Below are 14266 nucleotides of genomic sequence, written 5' to 3' on the forward strand. Positions count from 1 at the left end.
TCCCCCCCCCCCCCCCCCCCCCAACCCCCAATTGCATGTGGTCGTATAAAAAGCATTGGTATATGCTCATGTTTTAATTAGCCGCAGGATGGACATTGTACAAATTCAAAATTGATGCTCATTGATTTTCTCGAAAACATTTTTCTTGAAGCAACCAATGAAAGCTAAAGATGGATGTGGTGTCACAACTCTTCTCAATCCACCAACAGATACTCACCTTATTCACCAACAACAATATTTATTTTAATGACCCTTTATTCAATGCCGACAAAAACCCCGTAAAATATCCCAGTCTACCAAGCTGTAAATGGGTTCTTAAAAAGTTAATTTTTCCTTATTATTCCAGTCTACCCATCTATAAATAAGTGAATAGGTTGTACTCCTGACCTGGTCTGACAAATCTGGCCTTATCCATACGTGACAAACGGGATATCGGCATAATTTGGCATAATTTTTGGTATCTATAGAAGGCACTTGTATCAACATCGGGGCTAGAATGCTGCTAGTTACCCTAGGATATTACACACAGATTTCCATATTGAAAATAAAATAGTTCAGGTTTCTTTCTGTTCAAATGAAGTATGTCCGAGCTACAGAAATGAAGTATGTCATCCAGTTTGTGAATCTATATTCAGTAAGTGGTTATTTTACATGAGGTATATATCATAATAGAACAACCAACTATTATTCAGGAAATATTGTTATTTTTTTTATATAAAAACTTTTTCGTCTTGCGAATTTTCTAATTACACATTGATTTAACTGCTTGAAAATCACTACGTTTTTCTTGCTAATTCAAATCAATCTTCAGACAGAGTTGTCTGTTCTTGCCCATTTACCTGGCAAGATGTCACCCTTTGATTGCGAGTAGTGTTCAACTCACGGAAACTAACGAGAATTGCCGAAGGTTAATTCGAAGGTATGGAAAGCTGAACCATTAATGAGTCATCAATGGTATGGCCAGATTGGTCGGGCTACTCCTGGTAGTAATAAAGTCCACTGAACCCAGCCTAGAACAGTTTTTGTGTATACAGAGAGGTTTTTTTCACGAATAGTCCACATTTGCTTGACGATTTGAAGAAGAATTATTGGGATCTGGCAGCCAACTCTAAACATATTTCAAAGTATTCATATGTCATAGATATACGATTTGATATGTCTCATTAAAACAACTTCTGTCTACTAACTGTATACATTAGATATGTCTGGTGAAACTGACTCATCGATAATTACACGTTTTAACCTACAGAATATATATACATAGTTAGTCCCAAACATCTGTTTCTATTCCATCCGACAACTGTCAACTAGCTATCAGAGGCTAGAATAGAGGCAGATGTTTGGAGGGGGCAAAATTCAAGTTTTTAATCCAACATTGAAAAATAAATGTTGTCGTATACGAACCACCGTACATAATCTTTTTAACTCATTATAATCTCTACTAATTAATAGTATTATTTAAAATCGATTTCTCAAATTTTGATAACATTTTATTATTTTATATATTTATTTAAAGCTGTTAAAAAGTGCATTATGAATCTGTTCGAATTCTATCGCTAAGTTAATCAGAACTCAATCAAGAGTCAAAGATTAAAATCACCGAAAATCGAAAGCTGAAATTGAAAAAAAGGCCTTCTGGGTATTTTTCTTTCTTACATTTTAAACAAGTTTAAGAACAATCGGATTAAAAATGTAGTCTGCATTAAATTTTTAAGATTTTTTGAAATTTTCAAGATGGCAGCTAAACTATTAGTAACTGTTAGATACAAAATGAAGATGTTGATGGTATAAATCTTTTGAATTACAAATTTGACAGTTTTTGCAAAACATAGTCCAAAAACTCTGATTTTTCAGATATTTTCAACCATTTTCCGAAATATTTTGGAAAATGTTTTTGAATAATCATAATTATCAATTTGGTCTCTACGCATCTACCAAGTTTCGTAAAAATCGAGTAAAAATTAAAGGACTTAGAATTTTAACCAAAATTCAGTACAAAAAGGATTTTCTAAACTGCAGTCTCCCTGGAAGTTCTTTCAAAAATACACACAAAAACTTTGACGCAAATAGAACAAACAATAAGCGTTTATGGCAGATTTCTGAAATTCAAAAGTTTTCTGCTACATCATTTACGGTTTCTAGTCTGATGTCTGAAAATAAATATAAATGTAATTCCGCGGTCTGAAATGTCTGCTGCAATGCCAAAAATGTTCTAACTATTACAGTTTTTGCTAGGTACTCTGACAACAATTATAAAAAAAAAAAAAAAATTAACGAAAACAATACAGTTTCGAGCTCAACTCGAAAGCCGTGAATATCGACAACTCATTAACTGTTTCCGCTCGATGTAACAAATTAACCCACTCTGTCTCTCATTCTCTATATAAACTCACACAATCTTCACTGTTCATACAACTCGAATATCGAATCAATATGATGGTCAATGCTAATTTGATGTTGATGGTGGTCTTTCTGTGGGCTGGAACATTACCAGTGGCCAGTCCCAAGAATTACCCCTTCATGTTAAAAAGACAAACACCAGGTAAGTATAGTAGAGATTGCTGTGATTGAAGAGGACTGGGAAACAATTCTTTATAAAATGTCAGTAGTAACTTTTCTTCTTTGTTATTTCAGAAAGATATGTCTGATAAAAATGCTGTTTTAAGATTTTTATTTTAGGTCTAAGATTCAAAATGTGAAATAACCTTTCAAAATTACCTTCATTATTCTAGTTTACTAAATATTATATAATATATCAATAGTAATTCAATCAATTTTTTTATGTGTATAACATCAATTTGTCCCCGATATACAAAACCAAATTTAGAAAACCTCTTTACCAGCTCTCAATCTCTATGACTAAGCACAAATTAGCAAATCGTGGCCTAATTTCTACTGTGGTTTAGAACCTATTAACTTGTTTTTGAAATTATAAATAAAAGAACTTTATGTTAACACCTATCTTATTTTGTGTAGATTGTGAGAAGTACGTTCTGCCAATAAATGCAATGTGGGAACCGACATGTGACGAAAATAAACGATACAAGTGCAAAAAAGGATATGAATCAATAGTTCAGACCACCTGTGAAAACGGTGGCTGGATTTTGGAACCAGCTTGTGAAGGTAAGCAGTTGTGTATTTACAGAGTGGGCCCTCGGGCAGTGGAATTTCTTATTTTGAAGTAAGAACTAAGCCCACTAAATATATCGCGGGCCATCTGAAATCAGCTGGCTTCTTGTGGGTTCTGAATTGGAATCAACATCAAAGGGTGGCTTCGAGAATTTCGGGAATAATAATTTATTGCCTGATAAATTTTATTTACTATCTCAGCTTTAGAGTGTCCACAAGGTGGAATGATTGCTAACTTTGATGATGTAACAGATCCAGAAGAATTGATGAAGATTTCCATTTTAAATGTTCAACTGGCTACACACACAGCTTGCCATATAAACCATCTTTCTGAATTAACTTTAGAATAATTTCACCCAACTCTACTGACAAATTCATTTTAACATTTTAGCTGTAGGGTGTCCACAAGGTGAGATTATCACTCTCTCTGATGATGTAACAGAATCCAGTATTGTTGGAGGACTTTTTCATTTTAGCTGCTCTGTTGGCTTCGTTGAAACTGGTACTCTGAGGTGTGAGGAAAATGGTACTTGGACAGAACAGAAAGCTTGTCAAGGTAACAGATTTGGGGTTTCTATTGTGAATAGGTACGAAGATATTTGAGCGATCCAGTGACAATTTAAAACATAAAGTAAACTATTCATTACCGTGTCAGATTCAGCTTTCGGAAACTGCCGAGGATTGCCGAATGTAAAGAACACACACGCCAAAAAGATTGTTTTGATTGGTTTAATATCACGCGTTACACAATGTATTATTAGGGTTGACTAGCAATGAGTGTCAGAACAGGTACGAATAGAATATTTTAAGGGGTCAATTAACACCTTGGCTACTTGAAATTAAATGTCTGTTGTCATTGCTAATGTAGCATCTACATCTAAGGGTAGTATATTAGATAATACTACGTAGCCTTTTAACACCTTTAGTCCTTGACAATAATACCTCTTTGTTCTGACCAACAAATTCAGCTTATACTTATCAAGTATTATAAAAGATTATGCATTGTGTTCCTATGTCAACAAATGTCAACATTCTCATGGTCAGCCCCTCGACCAATCAACGCCCTTCTTGCATTAGCTTTATCCAATCAGGTTTCAAGGATATGGACGCTTAGGTTTCAACCAATCAGAATATAGTTCATATGTTTGAGTCTGACAAAAGGGAATTGTACCTGATTCGAGGGAGATCTAGGAGAGATCGAAGGGGGATCTAGGTAGAACTCTAGTTAAAGAGAGTCCAGTTTCCCGCTGGGCCCCGCCCTTTTTCTCTCGGGATGATAGAGTTTAGATGTTCCTGTATTTTACCGTTATTGATGTTCCTATATTTTACCCGTATTGATGTTCCTGTATTTTACCTGTATTGATGTTCGTGTATTTTACCTGTATTGATGTTCCTGTATTTTACCTGTATTGATGTTCCTGTATTTTACCCGCATTGATGTTCCTGTATTTTACCTGTATTGATGTTCCTGTATTTTACCTGTATTGATGTTCCTGTATTTTACCTGTATTGATGTTCGTGTATTTTACCTGTATTGATGTTCGTGTATTTTACCTGTATTGATGTTCCTCTGTTGTACCTGTATTGATGTTTATTGTTCCTGATGTTGTCCTTTCCGAATAAATGGTATTCAAACCTTCAAAGCCGTTACGTCATTATATGTAATACACGGCCTTGTGCGAAGCTATTTGAGTAAATCCATCTGTTTTATGAAAATAAAAGTAATTAATCCATAAGGGGGCTTGGTTTTATCGACTTTTGTAAGATGCGTCAGTCAAATCATATTCTCGTTTTCTGAACCAATATATATCTCGTATTCTGACGAAATATAAAATCGTGTAAATATTTGCTACCTTCTAAGGCCAAAAAGATTTGTTTGAAGATTCTTCAATCTTTTTATCATAACGGCCTGGATCTCCAAGAGCCATTTTTTAAAGGGGGCTCAACTATAGTCATTCAAGTCATCTAAATTTGTCAGGCCTGTAATGGTTCTTTCTTAACGAATTCTGTCCTCTGTAAACTATTGCAATAACAATACGATTTATATTTCAGTGGTACTTAAAGCAGTAGTGAATGGAAATAAAATGGATGAAAGATATAGAATCAATAATTGTACAGAAGAATGTGCTACAACACCCAAGTGTGGCTATACTCCAGGAGTCCATGGTATATGTGACTTATATAGAAAACCAGTCATCTTCATCTATTACAACACTGCAAGAGTTTCCGAATGCATCCAAAAATGTAAAGATGAACCAAGATGTTTGACAATATTTTATGAATCTCTTTTAGAAAAATGCTATTTATACAATACTGACTTCACCACTATAACGAATACAGATGGATTGGCGGTAGTTAACGATGAACCAGGTGCCATTGTAGAGAAATCTGGTTTTGATTTCGTTAATACACCATAAAGTCACGTGGTCTGAGTAGTGACTATTAAGATTAAATTGTCGATTTGAATAAAATTATCAGTTTAAAGATTTGTCTTTTTTTTTTTTTTTTACATTTGGGGTTTGTAACAAGCATTTTCCATCATTCAAAAACAAGAAATATTTCATCTCTAGCAATAGAAGGTCAGAGACTGGAGTTCGATTCTGTAGCACCCAGCTGGTATGAACTCTTCCTACTTTTAAGGGTCAGATTCACAATTTTTGGGGCTCTTGAAATTATGGAAATAGTCTTCAGAAGTATTAGAAAGTATAAAAAATATTTTCCATCGGTTGAGGGAACAGAATTAGACGGAAAATGATTTCTCTTAGGTTGCGTAGTAATACGTAATGAGTTGTTAGTTAAAGTAATTTGCGTTCATGTTCATGAATAAGTCATTCAGGTCGAACTCGCCAGTCGTGTTAGGTCGCTGATTGTTAGTTGCGTATTGTTTGTTTAATTGAATAATTAAACGAGACTTACTTGTAAGTTGAAGTTTGATTGTGGTTCTACCGAGTCATGGAGAGGAACGGAGTGGTCAAGTGAGAAGCGCCAAAGCTGTCAGTATTTAAAGATGAAGGAACACATCTTGTAATTGAACAGGGAGGGATAATCCAAGGGAGGGCACTTGACCACTCCGTTCCTGTCCATGACTCGGTAGAACCACAATGCAATACACATTATTTGAACAAAATTAAAACATATACTTTATGTTTCAAATTATTACATAACATACATTATCAATGCAATACACATTATTTGAACAAATCATATTATCAGATTAACAAATAACTAAAAAGCTCTGAAACACAAGTTGCTCTAACACAAGCCTAAGATGAGTTCATTTGAGTACAGATTCTCCAAAGTTTCCATTTTCTAAAACTGTTTGACTATAATATTTTGAAAAAGTTCCAGCATTGGACCATCCGGCAGCCTTCAAGATAATATCCAAACTAAGACCTTTGGAATTCGCACTAGATGTACTAGCTGCACGTGTACTATGAGCCTGAAAAATTCCAGTATCAATACCAGCCAGAGAGAGTACAACTTTCAAATAATGCTTGATGTAAGTCACAATGCACAATCTTCTATCAGGTGCAAAAGCTTTCAAAATGATTGGTTCTAAATGAGACCCAGGTCGTGTATGTTTTAACACAGAACGTATAAAGATAACACATCTAGAATCTGTTAATTTCATATGATTGATATCAACTAAATGAATTGTTTTTTCTTTGACCAGTCAATAAAGCTAACAACATCACCACTTTGAGAGCCAGGTGTTTGAGTGACAGTGTATGACCTGGAGACATCGTCTTCAAGTAGTCTAATACATCACTGACATTCCAAATTAAAGAATGTTTAGGTAAAGAAGGTCTAGATTCAAAAACACCTTTCATGAATTTCACAACATAATGTTTACCGAAAGACAATCCATTGAAAAGTTGTAACTGACGATAATGCACATTGAGCAGTGTTTATTGAACTATAACCAAGTCCAGTAGAGAAAAGTTCTGCAAGGAAATTAACACCGTCTTCTAAAGATGGATTAATCTCCCTCTGCTCACAATAACGTTCCCATCTGTCGAGATGGGTTTTGTACTGTTTTTGAGTCCCAGGTCTCCAACTTTTAAGTATGAGGTCTTTAGCCTGCTCTGAAAACTTTCCCTTATTGAGGGATCGCCGGACAAGTGACAAACCAGAAGTTGTAGCTTTTTGAACATGGGGTGAGGTAGGTTTGGTTCCTGAGGTAAAAACAAGAGTTGTCTCCCTTTTGGTAATACCAGTGGTCTGTTCACTAATAATCGAATCAACATTGGAAACCAGATCTGGGTCGTCCAGAAGGGTGCCACAACTATACCTGTACTCCTTTCCCTCTCTATCTTCTGGAGGGCTTGTGTCAGAACACTGAAAGGAGGAAACATATAAAAATTTTTACACCACCTAATGGAGAATGCATCAATAGCGAAGGCATTGGGATCAGGTCTATTTGCCACATATTTTGGGAATTGGGTATTTATTCTCGACGCAAAGAGATCAAGATCAGGAGAAACCTGTAGCTTCCTCAAAGCACCTTTAAGAAATTCACTATTTAATTTCCATTCTTTTTCTCGCCTATCTTGTCTACTTTCTCTGTCCGCTAGAATATTTTCAACTCCAGGAATGTGTGCTGCAGAAAGCCAAACATTGTTTAATATACACCACTCCCAAATCAATGTTGTAATTATATTACACGAATTTGAGTGACTAGTACCCATGTGATTGATACAAGCAATGCCAGTAGTATTATCCATCATGACTTTCACATGTTTACTTTCTAGCTTTAATCTAAATGATCTTAATGTCAGTAACACTGCATACGATTCTAAATAATTAATATGGTTATCTTTCTCAATTGCAGTCCAGTTTCCACCAGTAGTATAGTCATTCTGTACACCCCCCAACCTTTTTTGCTAGCATCAGTATAAATAGTAACATCAGGGGAACCGTGATCAATAACATTGTATGCGAATTTCAATGACTGTACCCACCAAGTTAATTCTTTTTTGGCTAGTGATCCAAGAATTATAGATGCTTCGAAATTACCTATATTATGTTTCAAAGCTACAGTTTTCTCATTTTATAAATCTCTGTAATACAATGCCCCATATGAAGTTCCAGGGAAACTGGATGTCATTAAACCTAAAACGATAGAAACATCTCTTATTGTAATTTGAGTTTCATTCAATAATTTTTTACAGGCCAGTTCTACTTTCTCTATTTTACTAGGAGTTAAACGCACTGTCAATCAAAAATCCCAGGAAAGTGATGCACTGTACAGGCTTGAATAAGGATTTAGTCGGATGTACTACAAACCCAAGAGCATCAAATAATAATACCGTATCTATGACATTGAGTAAACACTCCTCATAACTGTTCCCTTGTGAATAACAATCGTCGAGGTATGGTACAGACAGATGACCCAGTAATCGAAGTTTAGCGTACACTGGTTTAAGAAGTTTGCTAAATTGTCTCGGACAACAAGCCAATCCACTAGGAAACACTTTGTATTGATATCATTTCGCCAGAAAAATCTTAAATATTTTCTATGTTCGACTGCTATAGGACAATAATAATAAGCATCACATAAGTCCAAAGTACTCATCCAACAACTTTGTTTCACCATTTTTAAGGCGGAACCAAGACACTCCATTTTAAAATGCTGATATTCGACCATATCATTGAGTATTCTTAAATTCAAAATCATTCTGTGTGTTTTATCTTTCTTTTCACGAATAAATATTGTTGAAATGTATTCATCTTGTTTGTAATTAACTTTTTCTATTATACCTTTAGATAAGAGTTTCTCAATTTCCTGATCAATTATGTTTGATTCTGTATCAGAAAAATTAATGTCAAAAGGAATACGCCTTTGTTTTGGCATATGCTCAAACGGTTTATGTGCACCCTGAACAATATCCAATATTTCAGGGTCAGGTGTTAAGCTATTCCAACTATCAAAGTGGTGTGAAATTGAGCCTCCTTTGAACAATGACTTTTTGTCAATAAAATAATTTTTTAGATGTATGAAATTAGAATCTATACGTACCACTTTTAAAATATCTTCTATTTTTCGCTTTTTGGTTTGTGGGCATAGCTTTTCTTCTTGAAGTTCCCCCGACCTCTTTCGCGAAAAGGGTATTTCTGATATCCACCACTGGCACCATGATGACTTTTACTATTGTCGAATCGATTATGGTTGTAGGAGGAGTAATTTCCCTTAGATTTGTTGACAGTATTTGCTATCAAATTCGTTTCACAAACTTCTTCCATTTCTTTTTGAAGATCGTCTCCAAAAAGTAGTTTGGTTACAGGAACCATCTGTCCACATAATGGCCTGTAATCATATAATCATCTTGGATGTAAGGCCGAAGGTATTCTCTTCTTCTCAAAGAAATGTCATAATTGGCACGCCCCTATAAACAAGCTGCTTATTGGCATACTTGTTTGTTGGGTTCTACTTGCAAACTGCAAAGTAGTTTATTCTTACCAACTGTATAGTCGTTTGTAAGAGACTGGATACGGACACTTTCCTTCAATTGATACTAACGCTTACAATATTAACAAACACTTTATTTACATCCAATAACCTAACTAACTACCACTGAATACTAAACAATAAATATAACCCCGAGTCTAAACCAAAAGGGGAGATTCCCAACATGCTCACAGCATCTGTGAGTTTTGAGACAAGTTCAGGAGCACCATTCATAGCCACCATATTTGAAGATACTAGTTCCAGACATTCAATGACAGCAGAGCTTGCCGAAACAATTGTTCTCTGTATATTAGAAGTGCGAGTATCCAAACCCCTGATAAAACGGTTGAGCTTCGACTTGATGGGTAAATTTACCTCAGGCACATAAACACCCTCGCAATTACGGGGTATACTGTATTTATCAATTCGTTCTTTGAGTTTGTCGAATGATAGACGCGTCTCGAATCTTTTAGTGACAAACTTGGCTAATTTATCATTGATTTTCTGACCTGATTTAGAGCAAAGTTGTAGCTCGTCTTCAACGTTGTCAAGAAAACTATCGAAACTACTACTGGCACCCCCATCACCTTGACCTTCGTCAAGTTGGAGCGGTTTGTATTTTCCTCATCAGAGTCAGAAATATCGTGACCTTTATAGGACTTTGGCCGATTAACATTAGCCATGGCAATAAAATCTTTTTCAGCCTCATCTGAAGAAGTGTCAGACACTCGACGACGGGCTTTCTTCTTGGGAATGATAAATTCCTCCGGGAGCTTTCGTTTTTCTTCAGCAAGTCCGGTAAAGGCCTCGTTCATGGATCCCATAAATTGTGCCATATGGTCCATACTGGTCTCAATATTCTTGAGAAAATTGTTCCCTACTTGTAAAGAAGTTATCTCTGATTTCGAAGTTCCAGGCAGGATCAACTGACTACTATCTATCTTCTTAGTAGAAGCCAGTTTTTGAGTACCACGAGGCAAATCATCGGAGTCTGAATCAGAAGCAGACGCCAAGACGGGATTTTTTAAACCATCCGCCATTCTAACAATTCGATGAAAAACAATCGAATTTGTTAACAGGAATGATTCGGACAATCAGTCAACGAATCTTCAAACAAAACTTTGGTTACTAGAAACACAAAGTTTAAAAGTGTGAATGTTTGACGGAGCGAGAGTATAGAGAGACGTCTACACCACTCGACAGCTAAGAGCACACTGACGGTTACAGCTTTGGCGCTTCTCACGTGACTACGTAGTGACGTAGTCTATAACGAGGTAGAAATCTTGAGTTGTATTATCATTATACACTTATTCGTCGACTACTTGGTCTTTCTACTGTAATTTTACACTATTTTTGGGGTCTCTCTTTGATTTTGATAATGGATTCCTCAAATATTTCTTTGGTGGATATTTTGGCTGAAGGTAGAAGCCAGAGGGCTGATTCTGGCCAGAAGTTTCAGCTTTCGAGAGATGAATAATAATAATAATAGTTTATTCATATATATAAGCCCAAAGTACATTTACATTTAGGTGTTCATTTATAGTTGATTTAAGTGCGATATTATAATTAAGGTACTAGTGGTAAAGCTAGTATAAATTTACAATTTGGTTATATTTTATATGCATAATATATTTATTGATAACAAATAAATTTTAAATCTTAGTTAATTGTAATTGACAGGTCTATATTTACAATCCGAAAAAATTTTCTTTACATATAACATTTTACTTAGTTTACTTCATTTCATTTAGGCTCTTAGTTCTAATCATACATGCGTGATATATATATTTACATAAATTCAGAGTCACCCTGGGATTACAACTGGACATTAACCGAATGTATTCATTATATGTACATGTATTTATATTTAAGTATTTCAATCTAAGATCGTGGAATTTTGTGCATCTAACTATAAAGTGATAGTCATCTTCAATCTCACTTAAAACACATAATTTACATGTTCTCTTTTCAATCGGTATAAGTAACCATTTTCCTACTGTCGCCGTTAGACCAATTGCTCCACATCTCAACTTACATAGTACACGTTTATATTTAAATATACATACAGAATATAGATATTTTTCAGGTTGTAATAAGGTTTTATATTGGCAATAACTAGATAGTCGTGAATTTTCCGTAATTTGGATATTCCAAATACATTCCCTTTGTTTAAAGAGTGATAAGAATATCTGGGTATTGCCTACTATCCATACATGACCTATCTGCAATATTTCCGATGTCATCAGCAAATAATATCACGTGTTAGGGAACTTTTCTGATATGTATATGCCTTTACATTCAGATATATTCATCTCATGAACGTATTCATTTATGAACAAAGAAAACAGAAGAGGACTCAGCATGCAGCCCTGACGAGTGCCTATGTTGCAATCAAAGAAATCTGTTAGTCCACCACTGGTAGAAACATGTGACTTACATTTATCATACATATTTCGAATAATGTTAAGAAAATTACCATGGATACCACTATTTATCAAGGTAGACCATAAGTGTTTATGCTGGACAGAATCAAATGCTTTATGGAAATCAATAAAGAAACAGTACACTCTACCCCCCTTTTTAGACAAATATTTGCTTACGAGACCTTGTAGTGTGAAAATGTCGCTACGGTCGAGTAATGACGACGGAACCCAGCTTGGTTTTCACAAATACAATTGTTCAGTTCACACCAGTTATTGAGTCGATTGTTTAAGATTTTCGTAAAAATCTTACTTATCACAGACAACGGCGATATTCCTCGATAACTATCTGTTAACATAGGACTTCCGGCTTTGTGGATTGGACATATAATAGCTTTGCCCGATTCAGTAGGATACGTACCAGTTTCAAATATGACATTAAAAAGTTTACTAAGAATTGGAATCATTACAAATTGCGACTCTTTGATAAGTTCAATGCAGAATCCATCGTTCCCTGCCGCCTTCCTGTTTTTCATAGATGAAACTGTTTTCCTGATTTCATCTTCCGCTATAAACAAGTTAGGTTCGGTTGGCAAACCAGTTTCGCAATCTTGACAAACCTGATCGTTCACACTTACTCTTTCAGAGACACTTTGTATGGAATTATCTGTATCGTAGCTATAAAGACGACTAAAATAGCTTAACCAATCGTTTGCTGGAATTCTAGATACGTTAGGTTTTCTCTCTAAAAGTGACTTAATATTTTGCCAAAATATCTTGGGATTGTTCAAATTTAATTTTCGACTTTTCTCTAACTCGATACGATATTTGAATTTCTGTGAGTCACATAATCGTTTGAATCTATTCCTCGCCGCTTTGTACTCACCCAAATCAGCCTGGAATAATGTTTTTCTGTATTGATTTATTATGTTTGATGTTCTTGAGTTCTTCACATTCTTTGGTCCACCATTTGGGTTGGCAACACTGTCCATCGTTTCGGTTCGCAATCGGTTTATTTCCTATAAACATGGATTGTGCTGCTCGCCCGACGATTTCATTGAATTCTTGGACTATTTGATTAGTGTCCCTACTTTTATTCGTTAATAAATTAATAAGCTGAGATTGTGAATAATCATCTGTTAGTAGCTTGAGGAATTCGTCTTTGAACTCCGGTTTCCACACATAGGATATCCTGTTAACTAGGCGACTTTTGTCAAGATCATTGACTTCTTGAGCTTGCGAGTTTATCACTAATTGACACGTTATTGGAAAATGATCGGAATCGTCAATATCCAAGACATTCAACGATTTTACCAGTGGATATACGTTACTTGTTACGTATAGTCTACTACACTTTGACTCATGTTTGCAAAACAGGTGAAATGGCCATCCTTGTTTAAAAAAATATTTTATTTCTATATTAAATGAAATTTTTACTAAAAATAAGTGTTTTCCCTAGCTCTACAAGACATGTAGTTCTGGTGTGTAGTCATTACTTTCTTTGTAGACCCCCGTTTCACTCAGGCCAACAATGTCAAAGGTCAACAACTGTCGTTGGAGTTCAAGGTTTTCGAGATGCCTACGTAAGCTCTGACAATTCCATGAAAGTATCGATAGGGAATCAGTGTTTATTAAATTAGTTTTGGGAATGTTTGTATTGTGTAAAGATTCTAAGTTATCTTGAGTATTTATTTGCTATTTCGCAGTTGTTATCGGGATAAGTTGGTTAGTTTCCATGTTGATATCGATCAATTGTTTTTCTATTACTAGCTTATCATACTTCAAAAATGATCGTTTGTCTTTTGACTTATCATCAATCAAATGTGGTATTAACGCTTTTCGGACATTTCGGACTCGTTGAGTGAAGTCGTCTGACACACTTATTGAGGATTTGGTTAGTTTGAGTTGTTCTCTATGGAGGTCAATTTGCGCCATTAATCCATTCTCTACCGATTTGTCTTATTCACTGATTCAAAGACAAATGTAAAATATCTTATTACCTATTACTTATAATTCAAACAACATAATGATTGAAATGCTAAAATCAAATGTTTATATTCACATGTAACTTAACTAAAGTCCTTTCAAACAGTTTATTTAGCATCTTCCAAAAATATTTAATAAAAAGATAATTCATTTGAGATAAAACAGAAGACATAATACACTAAAGAAGTTACACTTATCATTTTACTACAAACATTTTCCAATTTAGAAATGACACTTTACAGTTTAAAATATACTTCTGATATTTATCAAAAAGGACNNGGTG

General features: G+C 34.9%; 2 protein-coding genes across 2 annotated transcripts; one reads left to right on the forward strand and one right to left on the reverse strand.

Annotated features, from left to right (window-relative positions):
• The first annotated feature begins 1758 nt into the window (after positions 1 to 1758).
• On the forward strand, positions 1759 to 5613 carry LOTGIDRAFT_238590 (hypothetical protein). Its single transcript, XM_009050722.1, has 4 exons — positions 1759 to 2542; positions 2977 to 3123; positions 3521 to 3685; positions 5182 to 5613. Exons 1-4 carry the CDS (start codon positions 2434 to 2436, stop codon positions 5544 to 5546), a joined length of 786 nt encoding a protein of 261 aa, XP_009048970.1. The 5' UTR covers positions 1759 to 2433; the 3' UTR covers positions 5547 to 5613.
• Positions 5614 to 9165: 3552 nt separating this feature from the next.
• On the reverse strand, positions 9166 to 10617 carry LOTGIDRAFT_173257 (hypothetical protein; the record flags this gene model as incomplete). The annotated part of the gene is made up of 3 exons (XM_009050723.1): positions 9166 to 9436; positions 9702 to 10086; positions 10227 to 10617. 3 exons carry the CDS (start codon positions 10615 to 10617, stop codon positions 9166 to 9168), a joined length of 1047 nt encoding a protein of 348 aa, XP_009048971.1.
• Between the last annotated feature and the right edge of the window lie 3649 nt (positions 10618 to 14266).

Source organism: Lottia gigantea (genome assembly GCF_000327385.1).
Source record: "Lottia gigantea unplaced genomic scaffold LOTGIsca_153, whole genome shotgun sequence".
In the NCBI taxonomy this organism is placed as follows: domain Eukaryota; kingdom Metazoa; phylum Mollusca; class Gastropoda; family Lottiidae; genus Lottia; species Lottia gigantea.